Source organism: Salvelinus sp. IW2-2015, unplaced genomic scaffold, assembly GCF_002910315.2.
Source record: "Salvelinus sp. IW2-2015 unplaced genomic scaffold, ASM291031v2 Un_scaffold922, whole genome shotgun sequence".
In the NCBI taxonomy this organism is placed as follows: Eukaryota; Metazoa; Chordata; class Actinopteri; order Salmoniformes; family Salmonidae; genus Salvelinus; species Salvelinus sp. IW2-2015.
In genome coordinates, this window is record NW_019942647.1 from 188,028 (window position 1) to 204,592 (window position 16,565).

General features: G+C 46.8%; 2 protein-coding genes across 6 annotated transcripts; one reads left to right on the plus strand and one right to left on the minus strand.

Annotated features, from left to right (window-relative positions):
• Window positions 1-358: 358 nt before the first annotated feature.
• On the minus strand, window positions 359-3,332 carry LOC112069160 (ankyrin repeat and SOCS box protein 16). Of its 2 annotated transcripts, none has more exons than XM_024136458.2 (7): window positions 3,111-3,332; window positions 2,512-2,888; window positions 2,026-2,293; window positions 1,367-1,775; window positions 1,112-1,195; window positions 821-859; window positions 359-652 (listed from the first exon to the last, which is right to left on the minus strand). In XM_024136458.2, exons 2-7 carry the CDS (start codon window positions 2,843-2,845, stop codon window positions 467-469), a joined length of 1,320 nt encoding a protein of 439 aa, XP_023992226.1. In that variant the 5' UTR covers window positions 2,846-2,888; window positions 3,111-3,332; the 3' UTR covers window positions 359-466. The 2 variants fall into 2 exon arrangements, with proteins under 2 accessions (XP_023992226.1, XP_023992225.1); XM_024136457.2 differs by having other exon boundaries at window positions 360-652; window positions 746-859.
• Window positions 3,333-3,432: 100 nt separating this feature from the next.
• hrob (homologous recombination factor with OB-fold) lies at window positions 3,433-9,120 on the plus strand. Of its 4 annotated transcripts, none has more exons than XM_024136454.2 (10): window positions 3,433-3,614; window positions 3,813-3,863; window positions 4,143-5,213; window positions 5,347-5,433; window positions 5,576-5,710; window positions 6,733-6,841; window positions 7,703-7,788; window positions 7,952-8,080; window positions 8,233-8,428; window positions 8,531-9,120. In XM_024136454.2, exons 1-10 carry the CDS (start codon window positions 3,603-3,605, stop codon window positions 8,581-8,583), a joined length of 1,929 nt encoding a protein of 642 aa, XP_023992222.1. In that variant the 5' UTR covers window positions 3,433-3,602; the 3' UTR covers window positions 8,584-9,120. The 4 variants fall into 4 exon arrangements, with proteins under 4 accessions (XP_023992222.1, XP_023992223.1, XP_023992224.1 ...); XM_024136455.2 differs by having other exon boundaries at window positions 5,350-5,433; XM_024136456.2 differs by having other exon boundaries at window positions 4,451-5,213.
• The last annotated feature ends 7,445 nt before the right edge of the window (window positions 9,121-16,565 follow it).

Consider the following 16,565-nt stretch of genomic DNA (forward strand, 5'->3'; position numbering starts at 1 on the left):
TAGGTCGGTTGGTGTTTTCAGGAATCCTTGGGACGTCCAACTCTTGTGTAGCTGGCACGCAAACGGGCACAAGCAAGGAAACAAATACATCTAAAATACTAAAAAGTGGCTTCCTCTCCTCGCATTCTCTCTCCTTCATGTGCTGAAAATAGAGTACAGATGAAAGCAATAGTATACCTGTAGTGGGTGGTTGCTTTCACCTGTGCAGATGAAGCAGCCTGGGAAGTAGTTGAGAGTCATACATTCTGAGATGTCTTTTCATTCCTACCAATCGTCCATACAAATACAATTCATACAAGAACATAAATTAGTTCATAAAAATAGTATCCATTTTCATAGGCAAAATAGAAAGTTGATTTATTAATAAATTAATACAGAAAACACAAATTATTGCAACCATTCTTTTAGTTATTGTAAATGCAAATCATTCTCTCTCTTGGCTTCTGTCCCATGTGTTCCACTTTATTCACCGGATCTCCCCTTCATTCCGAAGTAGTAGATACTCCATCAGAGAGCTGGGGATGTCCAATCTACTGATAGCTGCGTCGATACCTTTTCCTAAGTGGCGGCGCAGAGCACAGCGGCACAGGTGCTGCAGGGAGCGGGGCTGGCTAGTCATCTGCCTCACAGAGTCAAAGAAACCCTGGTGCGTCTGGGGACAGAGAGATGGTGAGGGAAAGGGAAMAAGGACATTAGATGGTTCAGGCAGTGAAGGAGAGAGCTGAAAACYGAGGAAAGAACAAACCTCATGTATCTCAAGAGGGATAGACTGCATCCATTCCTCACAGGAAGGGACAACAGCATAGCAGTTCAGCATTACCTCCAGAGTGGCAGGGGAGAGGAGGCAGAGCTTCAGCATCTATATGGAGGAAATCTGTGGGTTATTATTATTATTATCATGCCCCCCAAAATATTTTGTCTACGTAGAATTGCAGGGAATTAGCTTTAAAACATTTTCATAGCGCCCCCAAATGAAATAAAATCAAGCTTTTGCTGGTGCACATTTCATCCCAATAAAATATAATTAAATGGGCCCAAATGCAGCCTCCAACTGGCATTTTTACACCCAGCTTGGCCCAACTCACTTTTCCAATTGCCCACCCTGACATACCAAGCTTTTACCGGCCTTGGCCCCGTGGTTTAGGAGGGAGCGTGCTACAGCCTCAGGATGCTGGTCTGGATAGTCCTCCACCACCTGCAGACAGGAGAAGGAGAATAAGTCTGTCTTATCTACCACTCACTGATTATGAAAATTATAAATATAACTAAATAACCTTATGTCCAAATGGATCTTACACTTTGACCACAGAACTCTCCTTAGCTCCCTCTGGCCCCCCCCCCCAATATGGCCCACCCTTAACCCCACCTGTAACAGACAGTCCATGGGTGTGTATCCTGCACAGTTCTGCACATCTGCTTTGGCTCCATGTTGTAGCAAAATTTCTGCAATGCGTGGGCTGCAGTTACTACAGGCGTTGTGTAGAGGTGTGTGGTGTTTCCTGCCTGCAGTGCAGGGGTCAGCCCCAGCTCCCAGCAGCATCTGAACCACGCGGAGGTACCGCCCAGCCTCGGCAGGCCTCTCAGCCCCAGCACAGGCTGCATTCAGGGGGGTCTCCCCCTCACGGTTCCTGGCTGACACGTCAGCTCCATGGGACAGAAAGAGCTTCACATGCTCCTCCAGACCCCGACGAGCCACCACATGGAGGGGCGTTAGCTTTGTTTCACTGGTGAACACATTGACCTCTGCCCCACCCGTCACCAGCAGCTCAGCACACCTGAAGAGAGTAGAGACACAACCTTATGAGCTTTGTTTRACTGGTGAACACATTGACCTCTGCCCCACCRGTCACCAGCAGCTCAGCACACCTGYAGAGAGTAGAGACACAACCTRATGATCTTATCTTTCATTAGCACCCACATCAACAGACCCACCTGCCATATAACTTTTGAAACATTCTTCTATCTATAAATAATAGAAATGATCACCAGGCATAGTGTCAGTATGGCTAAGGCGCTGTCACTCACTGAAATGTCTGGGCTGTGCTGCAGAGGTGAAGGGGTGCACTGCCGTCTTCTGCCAGCAGGTCAGGGTCTGCTCCGTGGGCTAGCAGCAGCTGGACACAGCTGTCATGGCCACCTATACAGGCATCATGCAGGGCTGTGCTACCACCAGGGTCAGCATCCACCTCCGCCCCTCGAAACAGCAGCTCCTCCACACAGCCTGAGTGTCCCTTGCTGGCTGCCAGACGCAATGCAGATGTCTGCTTGATCTTGGAGCTCATGGTCCACATCCCTGTCAGAGGGACAGCGAGTATGTACATTATTTACCTAGCAGATGCTCATAGCCAGAGAGGCTTAGGTATGTTTAGAGGATAGAATAAAGAGAGTCGATGAGCAGTGATTGGGGAATGATTGGAAGATCTATAAGAAAGGCACAGATAGGTCTAACAAAAAGACAACAGTGAAGCATACAGTAAAAGTGAGTTTATATTCTCTGCGTTTGGCACCTACCCAGCTCTGGAGCCCACACCATCTCTTCATGTACTGTTTCCATCAGTGCATTGACCATGCAGGGGTCCTTTAACACAGCGTGCACTCCCTTCATGTCCCCACACATGAATGTGTTGTGGATTGTGGTGTCTCTGCATCGGGCCTCATAGACCCGGATCTCCTGGAGGCCCCGCTGCTGTCTGGGAGGGGGTCTGGAGGCCCGGGACACAAGTGGCCGGCTCATGGCCCTCCTGTGAGCCAATGCCTGCCGCTTATCCTCCCACTCCTGGAGCTCTTGATCCACTTTCAGAGAATGCAAGGCGGCTGAGCTGAAGGCAAATGTGTCCCTGGACATGACACCCAAAGCTGGAGCAGAATCTCAAGCAACCCACCGAGGTCTTTGAGCAACACATTTGAAACAGTTCCAATTTGAGTTGCTTACAGTGGACACAACATGACTCAGTGCAGCAAATTTGACTTAGACACTGACTAAAAACCTACTGTTATGGCCAATAGTAAACGAAAATCAAGACAGAGACAACAGAGACAACAATTTATTTTGTCTTTGAAGATTGCATTTACATAGTATCAATGTTGTGTGAATATAGAATTCTACTCACCTTGAACTTGTAACCACTGTGAATTCAGAATTTTTTCATGTGAACTCAAGTAAGTTACCATACAAAATATAGTACATTTGCTGTTGTGGATAATGTAATTTTCTTTCGACTACTTCATGACCTGTTTTACAGACACGTCCAAATGTCCTTTCACAAGATATTGTTGCCCCAATACAAGTTTAGTGCCTGTTATAAATAGAACGCAATCTGATATTCGGGGAACTGCATTAACTGAGATAGTCAGCAGGTGGCGACAAGTGACGACCCATCTCGCGAACGTCACGCAACGTAAACATTGATTACGTAATTACGTTCTACTTGAACGTGGCGGTGCCAATCTCACATTTACAACACCTTGCTTTGCTTGAAAAGTTACACTTTTTTTACGGTAGCAAGTACTGGATGGCTGAATTAAATTATATCTACACTTTCGATTGATCTTATGTATCAATGTAAATAGACAGTTAGAAAAGACATTCGACACGAGATCGCATGACTGCTATGGTAAGAATAGGTCATGTTTGTTTGCTAGCTCTGGTCCTCAGGTCGGTGGCTGCCACAAGTTAACAAATGAGAGAAGTTTCTAGCTAACTTGGCACGTAGCTAACAGTGTTAGCCAGCCATCTAGTTGGCGAAATGTAATTTACATCTAGCACTTTCTTAGTTGATGCTATATTTGAAGATGTCTTTCTTATTCGACAGACTTGCAAGTGGAATGGATTATTTAACGTTGGGGAGGACTTCGATGATGAGGTGCTGCAAACTGATTTACACAGTCAYTGATTACCACCTGCTGATATGATAGTTATGACAGATTATAGCCTTCTGTATAAATTCTCAGATTGACATCACAAGTAATGTAGAGTACTGTTGTGAAACGATTTATTTATGAATTTATATTACACCTCTAGCTTTCTTTGAATATGAGTTATACAATTGTGTGTGTGTGGTGTGTGTGTGTGTGGTGTGTGTGTGTGTGTGTGTGTGTGTGTGTGTGTGTGTGTGTGTGTGTGGTGTGTGTGTGTGTGTTAGGATCTACTTGAGATGGACTGGTCCGCTCCAGCAGTGTCTGCTAGCACAGTGTCCTCTGCAGCACAGTCCTGTTTCCTCCGTTCAACTGCAGCATCAACTCCTGCTGCCCCCTATGGCCAGAATAACTCACATCAACCATCCACAGAAGGCATACTTGCCCATAGGGGCCTGTCGAATGGCCCAGGGTCAGAGAATGCAACACCYAGCAGTGTAGGACAGTCTGCTGCTTTGGGTTTGAGACAGCTCTCTACATCTAAACCATTGCCCTCATTCCCTCTTCCCCCTCTCCACCTTCCTACACTGAGTAGGGGACCGTGTACAGTTACCCAACAGAGCTCCTCACCAGCTCAACAGATGAAGTCAAACACAACAGGACAGCAAGAGGCCCCCTCGCCGCAGGATGACTTTGATGATTGGGATGTTGACCTGGCAGACCTAGATGAAAGTGAWCCACAGYTGAGCACTTGGGCTCAGGTRRGAGAAACTGCTCCAGCTGCAGATCTAACCAAGCKCAGCGATGACTCTGTAWCCCCAGCCAAAAGACTACGGCCCACAGCCTGTGGTGGTGCTCAAACCGGGCCCAATGTGGGTCTGAGAGGATTCAGTACCTCTAACCAAACGTCTGGTCTTCCCATTAGTAYTATACTCCACAGGTCCTCATTCCCTGGCCCCTTCCCCTCTCCACACCCTGATCCTAGTGCTACTTTCCTCCTAGCTCCACCCCAGAGCCCAGTGTTTCCTGGCCTCACCATGGCCTCCAGCCCCTTCCCCAGGCCTGTGACCCCCAGACCAATCAGAGGGCTTCCTTCCCAGGTACAGAGGCCCTGGGCTACACCTCTGACTCAGGGACGCAGCCTTTTTGACCCCATCTCCCCAGCCCCCTCTAGTAGGTTTGGTGGACCCATGCCTTCCCCCTGTCTCACCCCCCGTTCCCTCCACACGCCCGTCTTCACTAACCACTTGATTCAGCTGGTGTCCAACTCCAACAAGACCCCCCAGAGACCCCGTTCTGACCACATCCGGCCCAATACCCGCCGCTTCCCTGGGCCTGCAGGAATCCTACCACAACAGGTGTGTCTCTTTCTGCTTCTGTCCCGACCTGCCTCTCTATCTGTTTATTTGTAGTCTAACTAATCTCAGCAGTCAGCAATGTGCTTGGTTGTGATATTTAGCTACTGCAGGGTTCCATTCTCTCTCCTTAAAGCAGCTCCATGGGCAGAGCCTGGATGACATTGTGGTGGCCATTCCTCAGACACCTGCACATGGGGCCGTGGCTCGACCGCCCAGTCAGGTACTGCCTATACAGTGTAGCCTATACATTTACAGAATGTATCATGATATTAATTAACGTTTTTTGCCCATTATTTATTATATCATGTTGCTTTATGAACATGTGATGTGTCTGTGTTTGTGTGTGTAAAAAACCTGTCCAGGTTCCCAGCTCTCAGACTGAGGAAGAGGATTTCAGTGGAGGTSCGTGGGCAGCGATGAAGGCAGAGATGGGATTGGACGAAAGGAACTCCTCCTGTTTTCTGCACTCTTACAGCGTGGCCATGGTACTCCGCAAGGTGACCAGCACATATAGCGTTATCCAATATACACAGCCTATAGTAGCTTAAATGGCATGAAAGGTGACTGAAAGGCTAACAGTGTTCAGGCTCTGCGTGGCTATGTACCCTTCAACAATATGCATAATTTAACATAACATATTTAATGTTAGAAGCTTTAAATGCCATATCATCTGGTGCAAAAATGTAACACTTGCGTAACACCGTTTGCATAATTTGTCTTCATGAGCATGTTTTTTTGCACCCAGTGCAGCCTCCCTGATAGAAGTTGATGGGGTGTTTTTCTCTATGTTAATGGCCCTTGTCTCTGTGGTGGAGGTCTATCAGTATAATCAGGACAAATGACAGGCCTGTACCTGGCGTGTTAGTAGTTATTATCCCAAACATGATCACACATTAATCATCTTAATGGTTATTCTGTTGTTTTTCCACAGTCTTAATGTGCCACTGCTAATGGCAACTCTGCATGAGTAATTGAGCTGTTTAATTAATTAAAGTTAATGATTGGCAGTTGTTGGAAACTTGTTTGTAGTGCTCTAATACGAAGGTCTCTCTCTCTCTGTCTCTCTCTCTCTCTGTCCTCTCTCTCTCCTCTGTCTTCTCTTCTTCTCTCTCTCTCTGTCTCTCTCTCTCTGTCTCTCTCTCTGTTCCTCTCTCTGTCTCTCTCTCTCTGTCTCTCTCTTCTGTCTCTCTCTCTGTCTCTCTCTCTGTCTCTCTCTCTGTCTCTCTCTCTGTCTCTCTCTCGTCTCTCTCCTGCTCTCTCTCTCTCTCGTCTCTCTGTCTCTCTCTCTGTCCTGCTCTCTGTCTCTTCTCTCTGTCTCTCTCTCTTCTGTCTCTCTCTCTTCTCTCTCTCTTCTCTCTCTCTGTCTCTGTTCCCTCTCTCCTCTGTCTCTCTCTCTCTCTGTCTCTCTCTCTCTCTGTCTCTCTCCTCTCTCCTGTCTCTCTCTCTCTCTGTCTCTCTCTCTCTGTCTCTCTCTCTCCTGTCTCCTCTCTCTCTGTCTCTCACTCACTCACTCACTCAGGCGGCCCTGAAACAGCTGGCGAAGAACAAGGTCCCCAACATGGCTGTGGTACTAAAGAGCATCCTCCACACACACGCTGATGCCAAGGCTGTGTTCAGGGATCCCACAGGTAAGGCCTACTGGTGGRAAGGTTGTGCTTGTAGGTAMAASTGGTCACACAGCCATTGRAGTGAGTGTGTGGCTGGCGGTTTGTGTGTACYCCACTGAGAATTCACCTGAARTCGCTTCACACACCATGTGATTCAGTYGAAGACATCTGGTTTGTYTCATTGTCCCTAGGCCCCTCTTTCCTCCATTRTTCTGTCTCTTTCTCTCATTTTCTTGCAGTTCCTCTATTTCTCTCTGAGTACTGCTTGAACCTAGCAGGTCCTCATGGCCTCAGGAGAGCCAGCGTGAGGACTCCTGAGCAGATCTATTAAAGTAGATACTTAACCTTAGTGCTGTGCTTATTAGTGATTCTATCATTATGGATCAGCATCAAATGAACGGGTATTAGCTACATGCTGATCACCACGGACTATTAAGTCTCAGTCATCTGTGCATTTCCTTCCTGAAGTGTGGCCCTTGGTGCTACCTGTCAACAGATTACCCCTGGAGGGGGATGCACTGATTACTACACTGTTGTCATTAGTAGGAACAATGTAATCAGTGTGCTCCATGTGGTATGAATCAATCACCGTGCTTCTACACCTGAATTGCTTGCTGTTTGCGGTTTTAGGCTGGGTTTCTGTACAGCACTTTGAGATATCAGCTGATGTAAGAAGGGCTTTATAAATACATTTGATTTGATTTGACATGTATTTTATACAGCCATTTTTACATCCACAGTTGTCACAGAGTGCTATACAGATACCCAGCCTAAAACCCTAAAAAGCAAGCGATGCAGAAGCACAGTGGCTGGGTATGCTGTTTTGCTCTGACTGCACTGGTAGAGCACAGTAGTAATATGTGTGTGTCTGACTGACTGTAGGAGAGATGCAGGGCACAGTGCACCGGCGCCTCCTAGAGGACAGACTAGGGGAGCTCAAGACAGGGGCGGTACTGCTGCTCAAACAGGTAGGACTTCCACACCTCACTATTTACCAGTGTTTCTTTGCAAAACATTTGTTGGATTCTTCAAAATGTTTGAGCTACTCACAAAAACAAATTGTGTGTGTAAAGTTGATAGTGCAAAAAATATGTTAGCTGTAGACCCATAATTAGTTGTCTCTTCATGAAGGTGGGTGTCTTCTCTCCGTCCCACCGTAACCACTACCTGAACGTGACACCCAACAACCTCCTGAGGATCTACCCTCCTGACGGCTCGACTCTGTCCTCCACACAGACCCAGCTGCCCCCACTCCACCTGGTGAGAGACCACGACCAAGGCCTGGAGGATATCTTGTRGTTATCCTAGGCTGTTGGGAGTTTGATGTAACAATGACAAATCATTGATGAGTAAAACTTGGTGTCTTGACAGATGTTTTGWATTTGTTTGTCTAKCTCTACTYTTGAATGTAGGAGCCAATGTTGGAATCACCTGATCAGTCCTCCAGTGTCCCAGGAGCCCCTGTGTCTCAGATGGAGTTGTTCTATGATGATGATGATGATGAAGAGGATGTTCGGGCCCCACAGGTCTCTGCAGACTCTGGTGCTGGCTCCTCTAGTGTTCCACAGGGCCCGCCTGCTGCACCACTGGACCTGTCCTGGGACGCAGGTGGGACTTGGATATGCATAWMAGTGTATGWTCTTGGTAAACCAATCAGCAGCTCCACCCTGTGTGTTTGTTTGATTGAATTTGTCTGTCTGTGTTGTGCAGATGACCTTGATGAGCTTCTTGGGGAGTTGCCTGTTGAGTCCTACTGCCTCTGACACCTGCCCACCTARCCCTTACGGATAAGGTACATTTATACAGGGGAGATGTAGGACAACTCAAGCGTCACTTACATGTGAATTTGAGTTTGACGGATTCTGACCGCACGTTGGATGCCTTTCTACTTGATTCCCCGGAGAATCTTGTCGCCTGAAGTGCTATCATTTTGTGTTTGGTGTGCTATGACCATTAATCGCTCCGGTATAAATTGCATGTCGGCCGTGTGGGGGAAAACTCTGAGGTGTTGGGAACTGGGACTGTCGCTCCGCGTCTCCCAAATTTGAATAAGCTTCACTACCCATACTGCACGGCTATCCCATACTGCTACGGCTACATCCCATACTGCTACGGCTACATCCCATACTTGCTACGGCTACATCCCATACTGCTACGGCTAACATCCCATACTGCTACGGCTACATCCCATACTGCTACGGCTACATCCCATACTGCTACGGCTACATCCCATACTGCTACGGCTACATCCCATACTGCTACGGCTACATCCCATACTGCTACGGCTACATCCCATACTGCTACGCTACATCCCATACGGCTACGGCTACATCCCATACGGCTACGGCTACATCCATACGGCTACGGCTACCATCCCATACGGCTACTGCTACGGCTACATCCCATACGGCTACGTGCTAGGCGGTACATCCCATACGGCTACATGCTACGGGTACATCCCATACGGCTACATACCCATACGGCTACCGGCTACATCCCATACGGCTACGGCTACATCCCATACGGCTTACATCCCATACGCGCTACATCCCATACGGCTACATCCCATACGGCTACATTCCAACGGCTACATCCCATTACGGCTACATCCCATACGGCTACCATCCCCATACGGCTACATCCCATACGGCTACATCCCATACGGCTACGGCTACATCCCATTACGGCTACGGCTACATCCCATACGGCTACGGCTACATCCCATACGGCTACGGCTACATCCCATACGGCTACGGGTACATCCCATACGGCTACGGGTACATCCCATACGGCTACGTGCTACGGGTACATCCCATACGGCTACGTGCTACGGGTACATCCCATACGGCTACATCCCATACGGGTACATCCCATACGGCTACGTGCTACGGGTACATCCCATACGGCTACATCCCATACGGCTACATCCCATACGGCTACATCCCATACGGCTACATCCCATACGGCTACATCCCATACTGCTACGGGTACATCCCATACTGCTACGGCTACATCCCATACTGCTACGTGCTACGGCTACATCCCATACTGTTACGTGCTACGGGTACATCCCATAGACAGTCATCCCCCTGTTTGAAGACCTGCTGGCTGATGTTTTGTATATTTTTTTACTTCACAGTGCAGTCTTCTGTAAATCATAGCTAACTACTGTATGTGCACATAATGTCTTGTAAAACATGTATATATTAAAGAAGACTTCTGTTCAATAATACACTATACACAACTGAAATGGTCTCTGATTTTCTTGTCTCTCTAATTTGCGGTCTTTGTTGTGAGTGAGAATGAAAATGCATGAGAATGCACTTACTAATAGGAACAGTATATGGAAAATCAAACATTACAATTAAATGTCCATTTAAACCCTGGCTTGATTGATCTACACTTCTGGTTTAATTGCATCGTGGTGGTGTGCTGTAATTAGGCACCGGTGTTGCAAGATTTCATTGGAGAGTATCCTGCTGTTCATAGCCATTGTCACTTAATTGGAACTGCAAATCTTTTTTTCAATTTAAAGTTTTTAAACAGTTTTCTTGTCTTTCAGTCAACTAACACTATTTTAAACATTGATGGCGCTGATGAAACGTGGCGTGAACTGAAGTATCAGCCTGAAGTGAATGACCTTAAATAGTCCAGGAGCCTTCTGACTGTCATTCTGTACCATGCTCTTCTTTCTCCATTTCTGTCTTATTGCTATTTCCTCTGTCTCTCCTATCCTCTTCCTCTGGCCATGTTCTGCTCCAGCCTGTTCACCATGCATTACAATTGTGTAGAGACTTTAGGGGAGGGATTTTCTGGGGTTTTAGTCTCTGTGGAGTTAAATCCTTTTTTCCTGCTTGGCCAAATATATTCATCCAGCTCTGTCTGGTGGAGCCCTGGGCGGCTGGGACAGTCACAACTTGACAAATGGGGTCTTATCTGGGCTAAACCAGCAGGATGGGAGGCCCACGCCAAAACTTCACCACCACCAACCTCTCTGAGGCATCACTAAACAGCCTTACTTTCTGTACTACCCCACCCACCCCTCCAAACTTGACTTGTAGACAGACTGACCTACAATTCAAATCACCTTGCATCCTAATTAACTACTCAATATTGACCAGTCAGTCAACATTTTCCCATGATGCATCACTGTTTTGATGCTCTCGAACACGACCATGGTCTTTTACCTGTGGAACTTTTGTTCATATATCCCATTTTCCTTACCCGAACATGTACTACCAGTAGGGGGCAGTGGCTCACCCCCCCACTGCTGTGTTATGCCTTACAGGCAGTGCCGTGTGTATGTAAGACTTATTAAAGTCTCAGCTGGTAAGATCTGAGCTGTTGGAGGGTAAACTCTACTGTCGTCTGCACATGTTCCAATTATATATAGGTGTAACAAGGTGGGTCTAGCCGGCTCAGGTCCAGTGATGTACTTTGTATTCCCATGCTGAAACCAGATGTGTGTGTGTGCATACTACCGTTCAAAGGTTTGGAGTCCCTTAGAAATGTCCTTGTTTTCCATGGAAACATACATGAAATGAGTTGCAAAATGAATAGGAAATATAGTCAAGACATTGACAAGGTTATAAATAATGTTTTTTAAATTTTTATTGAAATAATAATTGTGTTCTTCCAACTTTGCTTTTGTCAAAGAATCCTCCATTTGCAGCAATGACAGCCTTGCAGACCATTTGTTGAGGTAATCTGAAGAGATTTCACCCCATGCTTCCTGAAGCACCTCCCACAAATTGTATTAGCTTGATGGGCACTTCTTATGTACCATACGGTCAAGCTGCTTCCACAACAGCTCCATAGGGCTGAGATCTGGTCACTGTGCTGGCCGCTCCAATATAGACAGAATATCAGCTGACTTCTTCTTCCCTAAATAGTTCTTAGTTTAGTTTGGAGCTGTGCTTTGGGTCATTGTCCTGTTGGCATGGTGTTTGAAAATGGAGTGATAGCCTTCCTTCAAGATCCCTTTTACTCTGTACAAATATCCCACTTTACCACCACCAAAGCACCCCCAGACCATCACATTGCCTCCACCGTGCTTGACCGTCCTCCAGCATCTTTACATTTTTTCTGCTTCTCACGAATGTTCTTCTTTGATCCGAACACCTCAAACTTAGATTTGTCTGGAAAAAAGTGTTATGGACAATCTTCCTCTGTCCAGTGTCTGTGTTCTTTTGCCCATCTTAATCTTTTTATTGGCCAGTCTGAGATATGGCTTTTTCTTTGCAACTCTGCCTAGAAGACCAGCATCCCGGAGTCACCTCTTCATGGTTGATGTTAAGAATGGTGTTTTGCGGGTACTATTTAATGAAGCTGCCAGTTGAGGACTTGTGAGGCGTCTGTTTCTCAAACAAGACACTCTAATGCACTTGTCCTCTTGCTCAGTTGTGCACCGGGGCCTCCCACTCCTCTTTCTATTCTGTTTAGAGCCAGTTTGTGCTGTTCTGTGAATGGAGTAGTACACAGCAATGTACGAGATCTTCAGTTTCTTGGCAATTTCTCACATGGAAAATGTGAGGAAGGCAGACGTTTTACGTGTCCCCAAACGATTGTTTTTCTTCCTTCATTTATTTGCATTCTTTAACTTATTTTTCGACTTATTTTGTACATAATGTCGCCACTAACGTCTCTTATAACTGAAAATAACTTCTAGACATCAGGGCTGCGATTACTCACCACGGACTAGCAGAATCCTTTTTTTTCGTTCACCAGTCTGACGAGCGTGACGCGAAGGATATACTGCTTCCTCGGGAACAGGCCCAGATCCCTGTGATTTGCGTGAAGAGGAGGTGGAGAAATGGGGCCGAAGGGCGGGCTGCCTTCTGAGAATTTGTAGGCGATCGAATAAACCCCCACTTCCCTACATTCTGCTAGCAAACGTGCAATCTTTGGAGAATTAAATCAATGACCTACGCAGAAGATTAAACAACCAACGGGACATTAAATACTATAATATCTTATGCTTCACGGAGTCGTCGCTGAACGACGACACTGTCAACACACAGCTGGCTGGTTATACGCTGTACCGGCAGGATAGAACAGGGGTGTCTGGTAAGACAAGGGACGGCGGACTATGTATTTTTTTAAATAGCAGCTGGTGCACGATATCTAAGGAAGTCTCGAGCTATTGCTCACCTGAGGTAGAGTATCTCATGATAAGCTGTAGACCACACTACCGTAGCTGTTTACATATCACCACAATCAGAGGCTGGCACTAAGACAGCATTGAATGAGCTGTAATCCACCATAAGCAAACAGGAAAACGCTCACCCAGAGGCGGCGCTCCTAGTAGCCGGTGACTTTAATGCAGGGATACTTAAAACCGTTTTACCAAATTTCTATCATCATGTTAAATGTGCAACCAGAGGAGAAAAGAATTCTGGACCAGCTCTACTCCACAGACGCATACAAAGCGCTCCTTCTCCCTCCATTTGGCAAATCTGACCATAATTCTATCCTCCTGATTCCTGCTTACAACCTTAAATTAAAGCAGGAAGCACCAGTGACTAGATCAATAAAAAAGTGGTCAGATGAAGCAGATGCTAAGCTACATGACTGTTTTGCTAGCACAGACTGGAATATGTTCCGGGATTCCTCCGATGGCATTGAGGAGTACAACACATCAGTCATTGGCTTCATCAATAAGTGCATCGATAACGTCGGCCCCACAGTGACCGTACATACCCCAACCAGAAGCCATGGATTACAGGCAGCATCCGCACTGAGCTACAGGCTAGAGCTGCTGCTTTCAAGGAGTGGGACTCTAACCTGGAAGCTTATAAGAAATCCCGCTATGCCCTCTGACGAACCATCAAACAGGCAAAGCGTCAATACGGGACTAAAATCGAATCGTACTACACCGGCTCTGACGTTCGACAGATATGGCAGGACTTGCAAACCATTACAGACTACAAAGGGAAGCACAGGTGCGAGCTGCCCAGTGACACGAGCCTACTAGGTGAGCTAAGCTACTTATGCTCGCTTCGAGGCAAATAACACTGAAACATGCATGGTAGCACCAGCTGTTCCGGGAGACTGTGTGATCATGCTCTCCGCAGCCGATGTGAGTAAGACCTTTAAAAAAGTCAACATTCACAAGGCCGCAGGTCCAGACGGATTTCCAAGACGTGTACTGTGAGCATGCACTGACCAACTGGCAAGTGTCTCCACTGACATTTTCAACCTCTCTCCCTGTCCGAGTCTGTAATACCAACATGTTTTAAGCAGACCAGCAGAGTGTCTGTGCCCAAGAAAATTAAGGTAACTTGCCTAAATGACTACCGACCCGTAGCACTCACTTTTGTAGCCATGAAGTTCTTTGAAAGGCTGGACATGGCTCACATCAACACCATTATCCCAGAAACCCTAGACCACTACAATTTGCATACCGCCCCAACAGATCCACAGATGATGCAATCTCTATTGCACTCCACACTGCCCTTTCCAGCCCATGTGAGAATGCTATTCATTGACTACAGCTCAGCGTTCAACACCATAGTGCTCTCAAAGCTCATCAACAAGCTAAGGACCCTGGGACTAAACACCTCCCTCTGCAACTGGATCCTGGACTTCCTGACGGGCTGCCCCCAGGCAGTAAGGGTAGGTAACAACTCATCCACCACGCTGATCCTCAAACCAGGTGCCCCTCAGGGGTGCGTGCTCAGTCCCCTCCTGTACTCCCTGTTCACTCATGACTGCACGGCCAGGCACGATTCCAACACCATCATTAAATTTGCCGATGATACAACAGTGGTAGGCCTGATCACCAACAATGATGAGACAGCCTATAGAGAGGTCAGAGATCTGGCCGTGTGGTGCCAGGACAACAACCTCTCCCTCAACGTGATCAAGACAAAGGAGATGATTGTGCACTACAGGAAAAAGAGTACAGAGCACGCCCCCATTCTCATCGACGGGGCTGCAGTGGAGCAGGTTGAGAGCTTCACATTCCTTGGTGTCCACATCACCAACAAACTAACATGGTCCAAGCACACCAAGGCAGTCGTGAAGAGGGCATGACAAAACCTATTCCCCCTCAGCAGACTGAAAAGATTTGGCATGGGTCCTCAGATCCTCAAAAAGTTCTACAGCTGCACCATCGAGAGCATCCTGACAGGTTGCATCACTGCCTGGTATTGTAACTGCTCGGCCTCCGACCGCAAGGCATTACAGAGGGTAGTGTAAACGGCCCAGTACATCACTGGGGCCAAACTTCCTGCCATCCAGGACCTCTATACCAGGCGGTGTCAGAGGAAGGCCCTAAAAATTGTCAGACTCCAGCCACCTTAGTCATAGACTGTTCTCTCTGCTACCACACGGCAAGCGGTACCGGAGCGCCAAGTCGAGGCCAAAGCGTCACATCAAAGCCAAGCGTCACATCTGGAGGAAACCTGGCACCATCCTTACGGTGAAGCATGATGGTGGCAGCATCATGCTGTGGGGATGTTTTTAAGTAGCAGGGACTGGGAGACTAGTCAGGATCGAGGGAAAGATGAACGGAGCAGAGTAAAGAGAGATCCTTAATGAAAAKCTGCTCAGGACCTCAGGCTGGGGRGAAGGTTCACCTTCCAACAGGASAAWMACCCTAAGTACGCAGCCAAGACAATGCAGGAGTGGCTTCGGGACAAGTCTCTGAACGTCCTTGAGTGGCCKAGCCAGAGCCAGGACTTGAACCTGARCGAATATCTCTGGAGAGACCTYAAAATASCTGTGCAGCGACACTCCCCATCCAACCTGAAYGAGCTTGAGAGGATCTGCAGAGAGAATGGGAMAAACTCCCCAAATACAGGTGTGCCAAGCTTGTTGRMTCATACCCAAGAAGACTCYAGGCTGTAATCACTGCCAAAGGTGCTTCAACAAAGTACTAATYTGATATTTCAGATTTTGCTTTGTCATTATGTGGTCAAATTTAAACCATTTTAGAATAAGGCTGTAACATAACAAAATGTGGAAAAAGTCAAGGGGTCTGAATACTTTCCGAATGCACTGTGTATGTAATATATAATATATAGATATATCTATCTATCATTGGCTGAAACATCCGCCCTTTAACTTCATCACCCCAACCCTGCTGTAGTAATGAACCAGTGCCACTCTCCTACTCCATCACACTCCCCATGTTTAATACTCCCTAATTATCTTCTACTAAGAGCTTATTATTTTTCATAAGCCATTATGTGACGAAAGAGTAATTAACTTACTTGTTCATTCTCCACAAGCGTATCAGGGACTCTTTCTTTAATTATTTGATAAAATGTCAACACAATACTCTCCTCTGTGGTCGTTTTCTTTTCACTCGAACCCTGGGGTAGAGGAGGCCTTTTATCTCTGGTGGAAAAGGAAGTTAACTTTCTGTCATTTGCAGGGTGACTCATCATGATTGTGATTCACATTAATAACATAACTCCGAGGTTTAGGGACTCATCCACTGACCTCTGAGGGAAAATGGATGACAGAGTATTTCACATTCCATGGCAGGTAGGGCTGAGAAGTGCCAGGGACCTCCCGATACGATATATATTGCAATTCACACAATTCTCTCTACATATATATTGTGATTCGATCTTGCGATTTGATGTTCTAAACATATTGCCACATCTGCTGCAGAGAGATGAGAGAGAGCCATGAGAAAAGTGTTGATCAGTCATGGAATAAAAGTGCTGAAAACATGATGGCTCACTAATTAAAAAGAAGATGGAGAACAAGCTCTAAGGATTAAAAAATACAGAAG

Excerpts from the sequence above, each read along its gene's own strand:
- LOC112069160 (XM_024136457.2), bottom strand. The coding sequence starts at position 2,845 with ATGTCCAGGGACACATTTGCCTTCAGCTCAGCCGCCTTGCATTCTCTG. Across the intron at positions 2,294-2,511 it reads GGTGTGGGCTCCAGAGCTGG|GGATGTGGACCATGAGCTCC; the intron begins GTAGGTGCCAAA and ends TCCCTCTGACAG. Across the intron at positions 860-1,111 it reads CCAAGGCCGGTAAAAGCTTG|ATGCTGAAGCTCTGCCTCCT; the intron begins GTATGTCAGGGT and ends TCCTCCATATAG.